Below are 18,088 nucleotides of genomic sequence, written 5' to 3'. Positions count from 1 at the left end.
GTGAAGAAAGAAATTTTATTGTGGATGAAATTTGTCCCAAATACTTTGATTTCCCTTGCAGTCCTCAGTCCACTACTGCTTCGTTATAGTTTTGTAACCATCTCCTTCAACAGAAATAGCATAAGCAGTTTTAAGAAAGACTGTACTTACTTATGGCTTTTAAGGAACCCAGAGGTTCATTGCCACTCTCACATAAGCCTGCCATCACACAGTGGGCCAGGATTCAAATCCAGCTGGAAAATGTTGAATTTTTTAATGTTTTAAATAACGTTTTCTCGCTATATAGTCTCGAAGTACTAAAACTGATCTTCACAAATCAGTATGCCATCAATTTATACCGAGCGAAATGCCAACAGGGCTGGCTACTAAAAGTTGCAAAGTGTAAGAACCCGAGCGCCGAGTGCCAGACGGTTTATGGTGTTAGTGATGTGAGGGTGATCTGTGTGTTGCTGATGTGGAGAAAAATGTCTTTCTGTGAGGGAAGTGTTCGTACTTCCTATTTCCATTACTTATACTTTAATTGTATACGTGAAATATTACCATGGATGTGTTAAACATAGCTTTAAAATATTGCGGAATTATTTCTTTACTTCATTTTAAATTAGAGATATAAAAAATGTTGCACCAGGTGTCACCTTAAAATCTACATCAGATTATAAAGCAATCCTTATAGTTTATTACAAAAGTTAAGATTTGCTTGCGTTTGCTTGCCTTTTTTTATATTTGCGTTTTTATTTCAGGGGTAGATTCCCATCAAGTCCATTGTGACTCGAATGGACTTATACGAGGTGTTGACTACTAAAAAAGGGTCAACTCAAACTCTCACTGATTTCGAAGTGACAAAATTAGAAATACAACATTGTTCCAAGGATATTTTACGATTTGTCGAAAAAATTGTGCTCACATTTAGAAGTAATTTAGAAGAACGCTTGAAACAGTGCTCCAGGAAAAAGGATAGGTTTTTGCGTATAGATTCGGAATGGTTAGTGAAATCAATGGACCACAGACCTCCTCCTCCCTTCCCTCTACTCTTCCCACATGTCTGGCCGATTGCTCCAGACTCTCTCTTTTCTCCATTAATAAATTATTGTCAATATTTTAATAAAACCTGAAATTTGTAACAAGGGAATTAAATACACTGTAAATTCACAGGGCTAACAGCTTCAAAGCTGGGTACCTGGTTCAAATAAAGTGCACTGGTACAAAACTTAACATTGAGGCATGAGATAATTACTCTGCTTGCCATTAAAATTTCACTTTAATTCGTGTGTCCCCAATTTAAAAAAAAAAAAAAGGATATCAAATTTCCCGAAAGAGTTCTACAATAAATAAAAACTCGCCAAACGTCCAAGGATTTAATTCCATCCGTTTCAGGAGTAGGTGACCTAAAAAATTGTTTGAAGAATGTGGCATGAAAACAAGAATTAAACGGATAGGCTACGGTCTCTGAAAGATCAGCATTCTTAAAGTGAATTAGTTCTAGCTACTCAGTTGTCTTTGCAGGGTTCAGGGAAAAGAGATCTAACATAGTTCTAAAACAAATCACACAAATTACTCCAAAAAGAGCATCAAAGTATAAGATAGCCTATAATAAATCTCCAATTTTACCAAGACCATATACACCAGAGAAAGCATTACAGTTTTTAATAGATAACAACGTCACCAAACGTAAATACAATGTGCAGTGTTACCTATAGGTATGCCCAAGAAGCCCAAGAAACTAGACATTAGAACATAGAAAGTACTGTAAAGATTATTCAAGAAAATGTTCACGAATACAATGTAGGATATCTTAAATGATCTTCTTGTAACTCCTGATACTATTATATCAAGTATTTATCTGTTTTAAGAAAATAAGAAGAATTCCTTTCCCGCTGAAGTGCGACAAATGTTGAAGGAATCCCATACTTACAGTACAAGTGAAGACGTGCGTGTGACAAGAGGGAAGGATGATGAAGTGGACGAAAAGCAGCTGCAGCTGGAGGAGGAGGAGGAGGAGGAGGAGGAGGAGGAGGAGGAGGAGGAGGAGGAGGAGGAGGAAGAAGAAGAAAGATAAAGAGGACGATGATGCAGACGATGACTCCTCCTATTAGGGAATATTGGAAACTATAAGTTCACGAAAAGAACAAGTGATATAATTAAGTACCTAGTAGGCTTCATGAAAATAGTTATTCAAACTCGGACTCATAGCTCATTACTACGGATAACATCCTATACTGGTTTATTATTATTCCATAAGCTCTTAGAAATCATTATTTAGTAAAACAGAATCATTTAAAATTATATTCCATACTTATTTAATTTTTTCCCGCTAGATTTGAATTCTGGCCCACTGTGCATCGGTCCCTATCCTGAGCAAGATTAATCCAGTCTCTACAGTCATATCCCAGCTCCTTTTTTAAAAGCAATGGTAAAAACACTGCAGTGTGTTTATCTACTATGCTTGTTATAAAATACTGGACGTAACATTTAGATATTGATTACTTCAAATTACAAACTGCTGCAGGTACAACTTGTTATCATGTATGTTTCACATAAATGGCTTCTGCAGATCATTAGACATTAACTATAAGCTTTGACTTGTTTAAATTCGTCACTTTGAAACTACTAGTCAGAACAAGCGTTTAACACGCTGTTCTGTGATAAACAGACGTTTTGAGATAGTTAACTTCTGTTTATACAATTGAATTGTCATTTATGTAACATAAAACGATTTTTTTTTTATTATTATAGCACTCTGTTTCAACATATTACTAGTTTTTTAATTTATGATATAGCACTGAAATAACAAATGAAAAATGTTGTGATGTAAACACTCTGCTGAAAAGAAAAATGAAATATCATATATTCTCAGCACCTGTAACAAACAATTTTCAGTGATGAAGGCTGCATTAAATATTACTTACCGATGCAACCATTTGAGGCACTTAAGCTTTGTGTGGTAGCCTGCACACACAGCAACATCTGATAGCAACCTGTCTTTTGGGGGGCTAATTCCTGCAAGTGTTTTGTTTGTTTTGTCTACAAATAAACAAATCTGTTCTCTCTCTCATCTTTTCTCTGTAAAAAGGTAAGGGACACAAAACTGTATTATTTTCCATTGACACTATCAACATATAAGAACATTTAGGATAAAAACTATTTTTTTTACCACACAACTTAGGACTGTTAAACATAAAGGGTTAAAATATACATCAAAGAGGTTTTAGTGTGAAGGACAGCAAATGAATTCCAAATTACTACTACACCAGGAAGACATTCACAGAATAAACTCAAAATATTTTGCAGGGAAGTTTTGGAAGCACGAACGTATGTAAAATAAGAGCAGAATTACCAGAATATTTCGGAAGATTTTGAAATATTTTTTAGGTAGCCTATTAAATTTAAGACACAAACACTTGAAACTAAAATCAAACCCTAAATAAAAAAATTACTGAAAATAGGTTACCAGTGCACGGTGTTCTATGAATCTGAAGATTATTTCAATATTCTTATAAATAATGTATAGTGACACAATGTGCACTTAAAAATATATAACTGTTCGATAAAATTATGCCTACCGTAATTTAGAAACAGAACTTGACATTGTTAACAACATTACCGATCTAAGAAAATTATAATAATTCACATGCAAAGAGTTCAATGAGATTATACATGTGGCTGCATCTTTATAAACTTTACCACATTTTCAAAGGCTAATCTAGCAAAGTGACAAAATTTAAAATTGAAGAGTGTGATTCCAAAACGCGTTCAGTCCATTTTTATAAAAGGACTGAGCTAGTTTTTTATCCACCAATTTACGGACTGAGCGAATTTTCAAGTGACATGCACAATACCATAACAGAAACTTTTAGAAAGAATTGGCGTTGTTTCGGAAGAAAAGAAGCTTAAAATATAATGATAGAGATCTAAAAAAAATCATATACCGTAAATGTATAAGTCATAAAAATGACCAAATCAACTGAGCGAGTTTTGGGTTCACACTCTTCAATTAAGCTTTTATCTTGAATAAAACTGTCTCTGAAATTTAAAAATTATAAAGTACCTATATGTTTTATTATTGTTTGCTTTTAAAACATTTTGAATAGCTAATCAGTAATTGAATCCAATGTTTTGGTGATTTAATGGGTTAAATATAAACAAATGAAACATATTATACATATTAGTATCTTAATGACATTGTTTATTTTTATATAAATACTTCCTGTTCAGTTGCGATAAAATGTACTATGAAATACAATGTGTCTGCAAACTCACTCTGCAGCGAGAAGAGACGCTCGATCTCCTAGTGGTAAGTTTTAAGTTGGCAGCAAAATCATTCACATGTGTTCAGTGTTCACCTTCGAGTGGAGTGAATCCCATCTCCCCTTCGAGTGGAGTGAATCCCATCTCCCAACATAACTGCAGCCACTAGCGGTAAATCCTACCTACCAACATAACTGCAGTCCCTAGCGTATACATCGCAGTCTCCTCGCTGCGGAGTGAGTTTGCGGACGCACTGTATGTTTGGTTTATAATTTATCCAGATAGGTATGTCAATTAAAATCATTGTGGACTAGCCCGACAGAAAAATTGAATATTTAACTTGAACAGAAATAGTTCGTAAATCTTTCCTGCAGCCCTCTCATTCAGAGACAGAATTATTTTACATGTTATAAAACTAATACCGATCTAATACGTATATGACATTCCTTCTGAGAAAGTGAGGATAATTTGGGAAATTTCATGTGCCTTAAAATTCAATCATTGGAACGCAAACTCTGATATACTGTAGGTAACCATTGGGGACGATTTATAGCAAAAAATACTTTCTACAAACGTAATATTTGTGCTTTTGTGATGCACCCGCAAATCCCAAGTTCATATGAAATGCAGAGAAAAGAAGAAAGAGAGAGAAAGAAACGTACACATGTATGTGTTCTTTTCAATTAACTCACATGATTATACGTTCGCACTAACAACATAGGTTGTAGCATGCTATGATACATTAATGCAGGGTATTATAACAATGTATTAATTTAAAATGAAGAAGACACCATTAACTTGTTTTTCAAAATTTGAGCATAACATGCTGGGAAGAACAGAAGCACAGTCAATATATTTCATTTCCCTAACTTTAGGTTTAGTGATAGTTATAATGCAATTATCAGCAGACATTGTGCAAATACAGGTGCTTTGTATTATGTCTCTGTGAGACACCAAATGTTCAATAAGAGGAGTGAAATGTGTTTTAATTAGAAAAAAAAAGCTGCCTAAATAATAATTTTCTTATATTGTAGATGTTATATCTTCAGAGATACGAAATATCCTCTTCTTCTTTGAAGATGGATTTGCCGATTTCTTTAGAATGGTGAATTTACTCAATATTTTGTTCATGTGTTGGATTTCTGAACATAATAAGAAAGGAGAAAAAAATACTTTTTATGGTTTATTTTATGACGCTTTATCAACTGTCATGATTAACTAGCATCTGAATGATATGAAGGTGATAATGCCAGTGAAATGAGCCCAGGCTCCAGAGTCGAAATTTACCCAACATTTACTCTTAATGGGTCGAGGAAAAGATCCCGGAAAAAACCTCAACCAGGTGACTTGTCCCAACCAGGATTTGAATCTGGGTCTGCTCATTTCACGGTCAGACATGCTAACCATTAGTCCACAGTGGTGGACAACAAAAATAATAAAATTAATTTTAAGCTCAATCTAAGCAAAAACTAATAGACTACCGGTAGTTTGAATTTTATCAGAATGAAATATAATGTACAAAGATTTATAAATGAAACAAAATAAATTCATTTTAGTTCTACAAGAAAGACTGACACTTATTCACTTTATTTTTATTTCTTGCCAGCTTTTATTTTAAATTTGTCTACCATCGTTATTTGTGATTCTAATCCACTAAATTGAAATAAATGACTTACTATATACTGGTACTGTATTTTGAAATTATGTAAATTTTGAGAATTCCTGGCTAGCTAAACTTTGTGACTTGTAGTTAGGATCATATCTTGTGACAATTAAAAAAATATGTCGAGTTATTGGCAGAGTTAATTATTTTAGTTTACAGATAGAAGACATTAAAACACAAAGTAAACACACGTTAATTTGTTGGTATAATATTTATTTTTTGCAGATCGATATGATCAGAAGAACTGCATCTCAGCTGTCGCTTGTAGATCCTTCAGACTATAGAACCATCACAGATTTAATGTTAGGTGAATCATACAAGAAATAAATATTTCACCAACAGGAATGAACGTCAGGATATAACAGGTAAACTCCATGCTTTCGTTGAAAACTTTGTGTAAATAGCAACATATAGTGACCAAGCTGTGTTGTGCTTAGATATAATATTGAATACGTGCATAAATCATTTTATTTAATGTTCCTTTATATTAAATCTAAATATAACACTGATTTCAGTAAGAGTACAACTGGGTTTGTAATATAAATTATTTGAATTTAAATTTCTTGTTTGTGTTGAGTGTTCGTTAGATAGTCTCATTTTATGCTATATTTGCATAGAGTAAATTATTATACTCCACTATTAGAACTGATCTGATTAATAATGATTACATAATTAGAAACAAAGTTTGGCTTAAATGCCAATGTGCAGAAAATGTTATTATACATATCCCATCTTATTGCATAAATTAACTCTTTTAAATGCGAATATTTTTTATATAAACATCAGTCTAAAGTTAGTTAATGAATTCAAGGCTCTCTATTCTTTCTTTAAATGGATGTTGAAATTTATAGCGATAATGTTTGTGAGATATGCTGCCCAAATGGTCTAGTGGCTAAAGCACTACACTAATAATCCAGTGGACCCAGGGTCAATCTCTGGTTTACCTCCAATTTATGACTTCTGTTGGGCAAGCCAGTGGTCCAGGTGACACAGAGTTTCCTTCAGGATCTCCAGTTACCCTGTAGCATCTCATCAAATCTCCATCATTATATCATTTCATCTCATCGTGGGTGTAGCGTAGATCAACCTCTTGTGAGGTAAAAAATGTTTTATTTATCAGTAATTTAAGAACAAACATGTTAAATGCATAGGGGCATACTGTGATTCGATAATTGATTTTCTACTGTTAACTTGATATGTTATTCAATCAGTTATTATAATTTTTTCTTACCAGTATATAACTATAAGGAAAATATATCTATCGTCTCTCTTCTTTATGGAAGAACTGTTATAATTTTTATATATACAGTATTATTTCTCTATATGCTCCAACAGCCTTTTATCATTGACACTCAATTTTCCGAGGTCACGGTAGAATGAAGTTCTACCTTCAGTATCCCATACCCTCCATGCTACTTCATAGTGTGTAAAGGTGTTACCTTTAACCTACTTTATTTCTCTATACATGCTTGTGAAAATTATTGTTTTTTTTTTTTTTTTTTTAATTATGATCCACAGAACTCAAACAAGAAATGTATTAAACTATTTCTATAGTGCACTGTATTTTATGTAAAATATGATATATGTTGCAAAGTCCAACTGAAATCGAATGTTATTTCCTTCATGCGTATTTTTATCTTAATAACCAAGTTGCGGAGGGAATTTGAAAGGATATTTGTGGCTGTAAAGGAATATGCCTTATAATTTATGTAGTAGGCCTACATATTTGTGCATATATGCCTTGCAACTAAACAGTTAAACTTAAGAAGTAATATTATGAACGTGAAAGAAATATTGCGTTTTTATACTTAATGCAATACAACTAATAAAACATACCTATTTATTTTCATGCCGCATTATAACAAAGATAGATACGGACGGACAGACGGACAGACAGACGAGATATGCATCACTTTTACGGATCTTGAGCGAATGCTTTTAATATTTTTTTTCAACATCACAGTTCTCTGTTATTATTATACTTTGATGTATAAAGAAATAACACATAGATTTAGCCAGAAATCGTTAAACATTTGAATTGATAACATATTAAAATTAATAATATTCAAATAATTAAAATTATCCTAACAATGTACCGTAGTTTAGGCCTATATATGAATAACTTACTTCTTTTTATTTATCATATGGCAAGTACTCAGAAAAATAAATGCAAACATCTGATATTGTGAATTATACATTATTTACCGTAACTTAATATATATATACGATGAAATATAGTTTGTCAGGCTATGAAGGAGTATAAAGAAATGGGATAGGAGAGGACAGTTTCCCTCCACATCTTATCATCAGTCTGGGTGATACGGAGTCATCTGATATGAATCTGGATGGGAAGGGAATTATTTTCATAATGAGAATGCTGCTAGTCTCATAAAAACTTCGTATGTATTAGGCCTATATTTTAGAATTGAAGTCTACTTATATATTTATACAGGGTGTTTAAAAATACGGGGCATAATTTCAGGTATGTATTTCCCACATGTAGACAATCAAAATAGTTCATTACAACATGTGTCCGGAAATGCTTCATTTCCGAGTTATGGCCTTCACAACATTGAAATTCACCGGAACGTTTTTCTTTCCGCAGGTCGTTGTCATTACAGAAGATGTTCAAAATGTCCACCTCCTGCTTGAATACAAACCTCACATCGATGTCTCATTGATCTGCGAACACGATCCCAAACTCCAGGAGTATTGCGTATGTCCTCAGAACATGCCACAATTCGATTCCGAAGGGATTCCAAATCAGGCACCGGAGACGAATAAACCAATGATTTTAAATGGCCCCACAAGTAGAAATCGAGAGGGTTCAGATCAGGTGAGCGTGGAGGCCAAGCAATTGGGCCACCTCTACCTATCCATCGATCAGGAAATCTTTGATCCAAGTACCGGTGAGACGTACGCCTGAAGTGTGCAGGAGCGCCATCATGCAAGAAGTGAATGTGTTGACGATTGATCAGTGGAATGTCTTCTAAAACATGAGGTATGGTGTTTTCCAGGAAGTTTGTGTACGCCTGCCCCGTAAGCCTGTTTACAAGTACATGGGGTCCAACTAATCGATCACCAATGTTACCGGCCCACATGTTGAGGGAGAACCGCACCTAGTGATGAGATAGAACAGTTGCACGTGGGTTTTCATACGCCCATACATGCTGATTGTGGAAATTTGTTATGCCATCTCGTGTGAACTGTGCTTCATCTGTAAATAATACTAAGGCAGGAAAGTTCGGATTTACACCACACTGCTGCAAGAACCACTGACAGAACCTAACTCGTGCAGGGTAATCTGCTGGTGACAGGGCCTGTACACGTTGTAAATGATAAGGATACAATTGATACTCTTTCAACAGTCTCCAGACAGTCGTATGAGGAACATTGACTTGCAATGCTACCCTTCGTGTGCTGATAGAAGGAGTCATGTTCACAGCCTCCAGAATCTTCTCCTGTAGTTCTGGAGTTGTAGATCTTGGTCGTCCCCTTCCCAAACCAGGAGAGCTAAATTTTCCATACTCGCACAGACGGTAATGGAGACATACAAATGTCTTCCGATCTGGACATTGTCGCTGTGGGTACCTCTCCTGGTACAAACGATGAGCCAGCGCAGCATTGCCGTCCGCCTTACTGTACATGAAGTGTATCTCTGCCAGCTCTTGATTTGAATACATGTCGCACAGTCTAACGCCTACACAACACTGAATGTAACCTTCGCCTTGGAATGAACTGTCAAAGTGCTCTCTTAATGTCTCCTTTGACGGCAACGACCTGCGGAAAGAAAAACGTTCCGGTGAATTTGAATGTTGTGAAGGCCATAACTCTGAAATAAAGCATTTCCGGACACATGTTGTAATGAACTATTTTGATTGTCTACATGTGGGAAATACATACCTAAAATTATGCCCCGTATTATTTTTGAAACACCCTGTATATTCTTTGATGTTCAATTGATTGGTTGGTAATAATAAGTTGTTCTTAGACATATTTTCTCTTAGAGGTTTAACTCCAATATTAATCCACCCACTAAAAGTACATAATGAAAAGAATGAAATAGTCATTTACAGAGTAGCTGGAATATACCAGTATCTTAACCATTGATAACTATTTCTGGAATTGCATCATTATGAAATGATGAACAATTATGTTATATGTTTCAACATAAAGATAATCCGCAGTGCAACAGTCCATTAAGAGCCAGGGCCGACCAGCCGACTGTTGGCCTCACATCCACATGCTTCCGCAGAGGTGAACTAACATCCAACAAGATCGGAGGTATCGTGTGGTTTTAGACGATGATCCTCCCGGCCGTTATAGCTGGTTATCGTAATTGGATTTTCCTACCTATTGTAGCTCCCCAAATGCATTATGATGCTGGGTGCTCACTGGTCCCATACACTGGCTTAAATTTCATGAGAAAATTTCTTCCCCCAAGGGGACTCGAACAAGTGCGCATTCCGTAACATGAGTCTTAGGCAGAATGCCTTAGACCATGATGCCACAGTGCAGGACATGTTTCAACATACGAATTCATATTATAAAATATTTCAACGTTTATGTGGTGTCTTAAATGTAAATGGAATGAAAAACTTCATTTATCCAAATTCTATACCAAAATCCTGAGTATCACCCAGCACTGCATACCTCATTCCAACATTTGGGACTGGGAAAGAATGATAATTGAAGAATAGGAAATAGGGAAAGGAAACCACATTTCCAAATTACATACTGTACAGGGCTTCGAAGAATTAAAAATAACAACTTGGACCTGTGTGAAATAATAGTAATTTATAGTAGTATAAGAGAGTAAAATTGAATTTTATGCACTAGGGAGAAGTTTAGCATCCAAGGCGAAGCCGAGGGTGATAATTTCCACCAGCACATAACATCTGTTTATTCTCATGTGCTATACAATATTTTATCCATTACTGGTACGTATCTAGATCTCATTATTGGTACAGTATCTAAATTCAATTTTAAATTGTACGCCTTTTCTTTGTAATGTGTTTTGTGTGTGTGTGTGAAGAAGTTATAAATGAATGAATGTATGAATTTTATGGTTGCTAATGTGTTGATTGTCATGGAAAAAGTTTTTAATTCACAGCAGTGAAATTAAAAACTTTTAATTCAGTGCTGTTAACAAAACCATTTGTTAGGTTGCTAAGGACGATAAATAAAGATCAGTTTAAATACCAGTAATAGATAAAATAACGAAGCCTTCATAACAGGCATATTATCTGAAGGAAGTAATATAGCGAAACATATCCATGTACTGTACCAACTGCGCAAAACATGCGGGAAGCATGATCTTGTATTTTAAAATGTAATATATAAAGTAATATTTCATTCGTCATTTTACCCAATACAGTACCAGTATCCCATCACGCTTTCAATTGCAGAGTTAGGTGGCAGAATTACTACAGATAGGTGATTTAATAATCCTTTAAAACTACAGAAGCAATAATATGGTGTGACATATAATACAGGGGCGTATACTGGTTAAAGGGTTTGGGCTACCGCTGACCCTATTATTACACAAAATATATCTAACAATTACTTTAATTTTAATTACTATGGTAAAACTAATAATACAAAATTATTACATTGTGTTATATTATAAACTTTTTCTTTTGTAATTTCCTTGGGCTACTGCCGGTAGCCCGCAAAATACGCCCCTGATATAATATAATATGATATGATATGGTGCCGTATTATGAAGATTTGAAGACAGAAGAGGCTTTTAAACAGTGGCACTTTGTGAAATTTTAGTCATTGTATAGATTAGTTAGGATGGAGGAGCATGTGAATGGCTAATGAGCTTTGTGCAAAAAATCAAAATATTCAATGAAAAATGACCTTGCAGTCGTTCTGGCTTACATAAATCCCATAGGAAATTACGGAATTTCAAGATGTAAGAAAAGTCTTTGATTGACTAGTAAAGATCACCTCTGTTGTCATGGTAAAGTGTTAATCAACCCTTTACTGACTTTCCACTTGAGACTGCAACTTTTCAACCAATTGTTTCACTGTTGGTTAAATAATATATAGGTCTACCATTTGTGTTGTCATGATAATGCTTCAGATGGCAAATTCTTATCAACTGAGAACGATTCTAGTAAAGAAAGATGGAAAGAAGAAAAGAAGCAAAAGAAATGAGATAGAAAGAAGGAAATGTAAACAAATAAATAAATAAATAAATAAATAAATAAATAAATAAATAAATAAATAAATAAATAAATAAATAAATAAATAAATAAATAAATAAATAAATAAATAAATAAATAATAAAGTTATATATACTCGTGTGTGTGTGTGTGTATATATATATATATATATATATATATATATATATATACGTACATACACATACATACAGAGTGTTTCAGAATTCAACCGAAGAAATGTAAGGGGTTGTGGAGAGATTCTAGTGAAGTAGTTTGAGTAGGGAACTAGGGGTCTGAAGGTTCAAACTTGCACATAATGCCGTGAAATATTTTTTGGGCCAGTACACCGCTGATTGAACCTGCATATGGCGTAGCAATACATCTGGAAATGTGTCTGATACAATACTGCTGTCTCTGTGGCACAATTGGTAAACATTGTAGATGGTTTCTGTTAGAGGATGAGATCGAAAGTTCAAATTTCAACAGATACTTTTTTTTTTAACTTAAGGTATGTGACTTCAAACTAGTGTTGTAGCATTAACAAGCCAGCTCTAGTTATTTTGTAATGTTTGTAGCAATGACAAATAAATTTTCAGAAGGGTAAAGATGGAATTTAGTTTGAGAAATGCATATCCATTAACTTGTAGTGTAAATAAAATGTGCAAACCAGTATTCTGTTTAACAGAAAATATCTTAACAAAATGGATAGATGAGAAAAGAAAGAAAAGTCCCTTTTCGTTTTCCTTAGTGGAGGAAGTAAGCATTATTCAGGAATTACAGTACGTATATATACTGTAAAAAGGAAAACAAATTATTCTTTCACTACTCACTGTCCGTTGGAAAACAAGTTAGAGGAATTGTTCAAAATAACGACTTCCGCCTTAAGTACAGTATTTATCTGCAACAAATCAAGTACCTACTTTTACTGAAATTTATTAATTATTCTGGCTTAACTATTAGAAAGTACGTACAACGAATTTCATACAACTTAAACATTGAAATGGGATAAAATGCATTAAAATAATAATAAAGAATACAAAAAGGTCATGCACTCGTCACATTTGCAACCATTTCTAACAAATACCTAAATGAGCTCCATAGGAGATCAATATGAATGACTTGATCTCAAGTGGACTGTAATGAACCAATGCAATGGCTAGTACTATACAGTATGCTCTTGCCGAAACCATGATAAATAAATACTACAATACGTATTTCGGTGGTTTGGAAAATAAAGAATTCAGATATCTCATCAATAAAATAAGAGGTATTGGGATTTAAAAAAAAACTACCATGGTCACACTCCAAAATACTACTTTTGGCCTGAGGTCTGATATGTTGTTCCTTACACTAGAGTCCCATGTCGATAATTCCATTCTAAAATAAGTACAATAACGGAAAGGAATGAGGGTGAAACAAGCAGTGCTATCTCATTATTTACCGGCAATTTTACAGATTCTGTGAAGACTAAGTTTTGAAAATACAGTTGATTAGATCTTAACGATTGGACTTCATGCAATCCCTAAACAGGTCCGAAACCATCGCATACCATTCCACATATCTATTTCATTTTAATGCTGGATTATGAGTACCAAATGTAGACAACTTCAACAATTGACAATTCAGATATTTTTCGTCGGAGACCCTGGGTACCTTGTATCAAATTTTTTGTGTAGGCCTATAACTAGATAAATTTCTTCAGTTGAATTCCGAAACTTACTTACTGACTTTTAAGGAACCCGGAGGTTCATTGCCACCCTCACATAAGCCCGCCATTGGTCCCTATCCTGAGCAAGATTAATCCAGTCTCCATCATCATATCCCACCTCCCTCAAATCCATTTTAATATTATCTTCCCATCTATGTCTTGGCCTCCCCAAAGGTCTTTTTTCCTCCGGCCTCCCAACTAACACTCTATATGCATTTCTGGATTCGCCCATACGTGCTACATGCCCAGCCCATCTCAAACGTCTGGATTTAATGTTCCTAATTATGTCAGGTGAAGAATACAATGCGTGCAGTTCTGTATTGTGTAGCTTTCTCCATTCTCCTGTAACTTCATCCCTCTTAGCTCCAAATATTTTCCTAAGCACCTTATTCTCAAACACCCTTAACCTATGTTCCCCTCTCAAAGTGAGAGTCCAAGTTTCACAACCATAAAGAACAACCGGTAATATAACTCTTTTATAAATTCTAACTTTCAGATTTTTGAATTCTGAAACTACCTGTATATATGGCCATGGTAGCAGCAGAAAGAATGAAAAAAAAAAAAGAGCGGTAGAGAGAGGAACAAAATAGAGAAAGTGAAATAGTAATGAAAGAAACGAAGGACGTAAAAAAAGGAAATAAAAGACAAAAAAAATTCTATGATTGTGTGTTGTGTCTATGTCTTTGATAAATTAATAATTTGTTGTATCTGCTTTTAAAGATCAAAATCCTAAGTATACATATATCATAATAAGAGTATGATTTCATTCACTATTCAGTTTTATGTATGATAATCTGTTATTACTTATCCCATGGCTTCAGAGATTATATATATTAAGTGTGGCTGTTAGTAAATGGAATAAATGGTTCGTTGAAGGTAGGAGAAACAAGAGTACCGGTACCTCTGTAAAACCTGCTCAACACCATTGTGGACTGAGATCTCACATGTCTTATACAACCACATATGTTGCCATAATAACGTGGTAGAAAGCAGCTCTCTTCTTACCGCAACTCAACAAGATAATTACTGAAATACAGGAGAACATGCAGAAGGAGAGAAAGCTAATGTTTTATGATTGTCTTGTATAGGCCATGTGTACTTTAAAATAGACATGATAAATAGACAATCCCCTTCTTTCTACATCTTAACTGAAACTTTTCCATCGCATCATCTCACTGTAATAATTATACTTTGTGGTCATAACAATACATAATTTGGGATGTGGTGGCTGACAAGGGATGGATGAAGGCTGGCTGTAATGGTGGGAATCAGGAGGCGAGGCACTCACGTTGACGCTGTAGCAAAGGCCGTCAGAGTGGCTTGTATGAGCCCCCAGTAGTACTTGTAGGGGTTGCGACGTACAATGATGAAATAGATGAGTTGCATTATGACGAGTTGGTAGAAGAAGACGCCCAGCGCCACGGTGAAGATGAACCAGCCCAGCTGTTGCATCATCAGTCCTAGATCCCCAACCGACAGGATTTTACCACAGATTACGCTGCCGATCCCAATCGGCGTTAACCTGCCAATTAAACAATAGAAACAAGCTACTCAAAGGACTGCAGCAAATTATTTATTTTAAATACATAGTCTAAATACAGGAAGTTAGAATAGGGTCATTGAGATTTGATCTCTGACGAAAGATGTCAACTTTGATAAATCTTAGGCTACTATTAGACTAGGCCATTAGTAGCGCAACTGGTGCAGCTGCCATAATAAATTCATTAGCCACCATGAAAAAGATTATCACCCACTGGTGGCGCCACCACAAAAGAATTTTTTTTTGTTAATTTGAGAAAATGTCATCGAATGAAACTCTATTTCTCCTCGCTATGTTAAAATGAAAGAAGAGAGAGAGAAAGAAGGCGGAGAGTGAGAAAAAAAATACAGTATGTATATACCCATTAAATTTTAGCTTTAAAGAAGAAAAGGATTGTATTATTCTTTATTTGAGGAACTGTGCGGATAATAATACATTTTTCAATTACTATCGCATGTCAAAATCGTCATTTTTCGAACTTTTGGGCTACATAAAAGAAGACATAAGCAGTGGCGTAGCATGAAATTTTCTGCAGGGGAAGCTAACTCAAATTGTCTTCCATGTACATATGAGATAACGTATTGGAAAAATATAGTCTTAAAATAAATAGTAGTCAATGTCAAGTCAGCAGTCCGAAGATTGATTGGAACCTCGAAAGTACAACACAAATAAGGCATCACCTCGAATGGTACGTAGTAAATTAAGAGTTCATGGTTTACACGTATCTCTAACAATTAGACACGTATATGTATAATTTAACACTAGCTCACTCTCTGTCATATTTAGAGAAATCATAATATTAACGGTTAATAAATACAGTATTAGCAATTACATAAGTATGCGTCTGTCTTGGTTGTGTCCTTCATTGATAGCAAGGGAGTCGGTCGTTTCTTTTTTAAATTACACTTTTGTTCATAAGTCAGTTTTGATAATGGAATTGTCCCAAACATGCAAGTAAATTAGTGTCAGCAACAGTTATTTCACTCCTTATTTATTATATCAGCCACAATGCACACTAACACTTCAACTAAACACAACTCACGAAAGGGATAACTCAGATTATTTTCAAAGTTAAAGCTAGCTTCTTGCGAGCCTTGCGACCAGGGTAGTTTTGAAAGAAAGAGATGGAAAATCTGTGGGGTGGGTTACACAGAAGAATGAGGGGATTGGAAACTGGTGTGTGCAGGCTTCATGTTTACTGCTGCATCATAAATCATCCTGAGCTGCCGCATCACAATATTTAAAGCGTAAATATAAATTGTATTAAAATTAATAAATAATTTTGTTCATAAACTGCAGGTTTGTTATAAAATTATTATTAACTGGGGAAGCTGAGCTTTTTAGCTTACATTGACGCTACCCCACTGGACATAAGTGTGTTGACACAAAGATGAGAAGATGTATTCCACCAGAGATGTTTTCCTTTCTGCCCGTCTTTCTCATCACTTTTAATAATGTTTTCACTCGACATTATCATACCAGATAACTGATGCTATCACTTTTGTGGTTATGTGAAGAGGGTGGTAGGGATGCGCGCGCAGTTGTGGTGGCGCCACTGGTGACATAGGTTAATAGGATACATATAAAACAATGCCTCGGTTAGTAGTGACGCCGTCAAATGTTGCCAGTCTTGTTGCTGGGGCGGTCCACCAGCAAGCCACCTATATTCAGTGGCACCACCAGTTACCCTAGTCTAATAGCTCTCAGTAATCTCAATGTTCCACGACGTGCTGAGCCACTGATGGATCAACTTGATTCTCCACTAGCGGCTTTCCAATAGAGGCCTTATAGTGGAGCATGTGGAAGTTTGTTTATGATGCGAATTGAATGCTTTCTTGAACGATGATTTGAAAATTTGGTCGAAACTTTAAACATTATTAACATATTAGGTTTATTCTAACGTTACTCATTGCTCTTATATTTCGCCTGAAACCTTTTCGTAGCTCAGTACTAAGGCGCGGATATATCATTCCGTGAACACGGGTTCGATTCCTGGTGGCTACTGGAGTGATACTTTGAAGGATAATGTTGGAGAATGATGATTATTCCCTTAATATTTCAAATTTCATTCTACTAATATCCTCCATTTCATCGCATTTTTCATTTCGCTTCATACCGTTTCATTTTATAAAAAAATATGGTTCAGGGTAGTATAAGAGGCTCATGATGCCGAATAGATAAAGCCAGACAGACAAACATTTTGTTTTGTTTGTTTGTTTGTTTGTTTTTTTTTTTTTTTGTGAAGCATGTTCTAAGACTAGTGAAATTTAGCAACTACAGCACGGTAATAATTTCGATCTAAAATTTAACAGACATGCCAAAAGAAAAGAAATATCTTACCTCGTAGACATATTTTTTTTATAGCAATAAAGAACTCGATAGCTTGTCGTAGTTGAATTTGGAGATCTTAGCTACAACGTCTTTGCGTAGTATGCTAAGAACCACCAATGCATTCATTGCTCCATGGAATTAATTCCTCACGTATGTTTTCACCAAAGACGTTGTAATTATATATTATCTAGGTACACAATTGGCGCTGGTGTCGTGTACAAATTTTAAACCTCTTGCACAGGTTCACGTGACGCTATGTTATTGGAGTACAAATGATTGTTTCTATAAAGCATTCGGAGTTTAGAAAATACCGTTGGTTATATAGGCGTTTTCTTAGCGGACATCCCCCTCCACTGTAATATAATTAAACTTATTTACGTGTTTTCTAACGCATAATAAGAAAATCTAAATACTGAAACTAAGCATTG

The 18,088-nt window shown here is 34.9% G+C and overlaps 1 protein-coding gene across 3 annotated transcripts in view; it reads right to left on the bottom strand.

The window, feature by feature from the left end:
• The window catches only part of LOC138715347 (excitatory amino acid transporter-like), a 478,475-nt gene that overhangs the window by 37,137 nt on the left and 423,250 nt on the right, over positions 1 to 18,088 (bottom strand). For all 3 annotated transcript variants that reach the window (XM_069848168.1, XM_069848166.1, XM_069848165.1), the window contains one exon: positions 15,078 to 15,311. In XM_069848168.1, the coding sequence (XP_069704269.1) occupies positions 15,078 to 15,311 (234 nt within the window). The remainder of the gene's footprint in view (positions 1 to 15,077; positions 15,312 to 18,088) is intronic.

Source organism: Periplaneta americana, chromosome 15 (assembly GCF_040183065.1).
Source record: "Periplaneta americana isolate PAMFEO1 chromosome 15, P.americana_PAMFEO1_priV1, whole genome shotgun sequence".
NCBI classification, from domain to species: domain Eukaryota; kingdom Metazoa; phylum Arthropoda; class Insecta; order Blattodea; family Blattidae; genus Periplaneta; species Periplaneta americana.
This window is presented reverse-complemented; position numbering and strand designations above follow the sequence as displayed.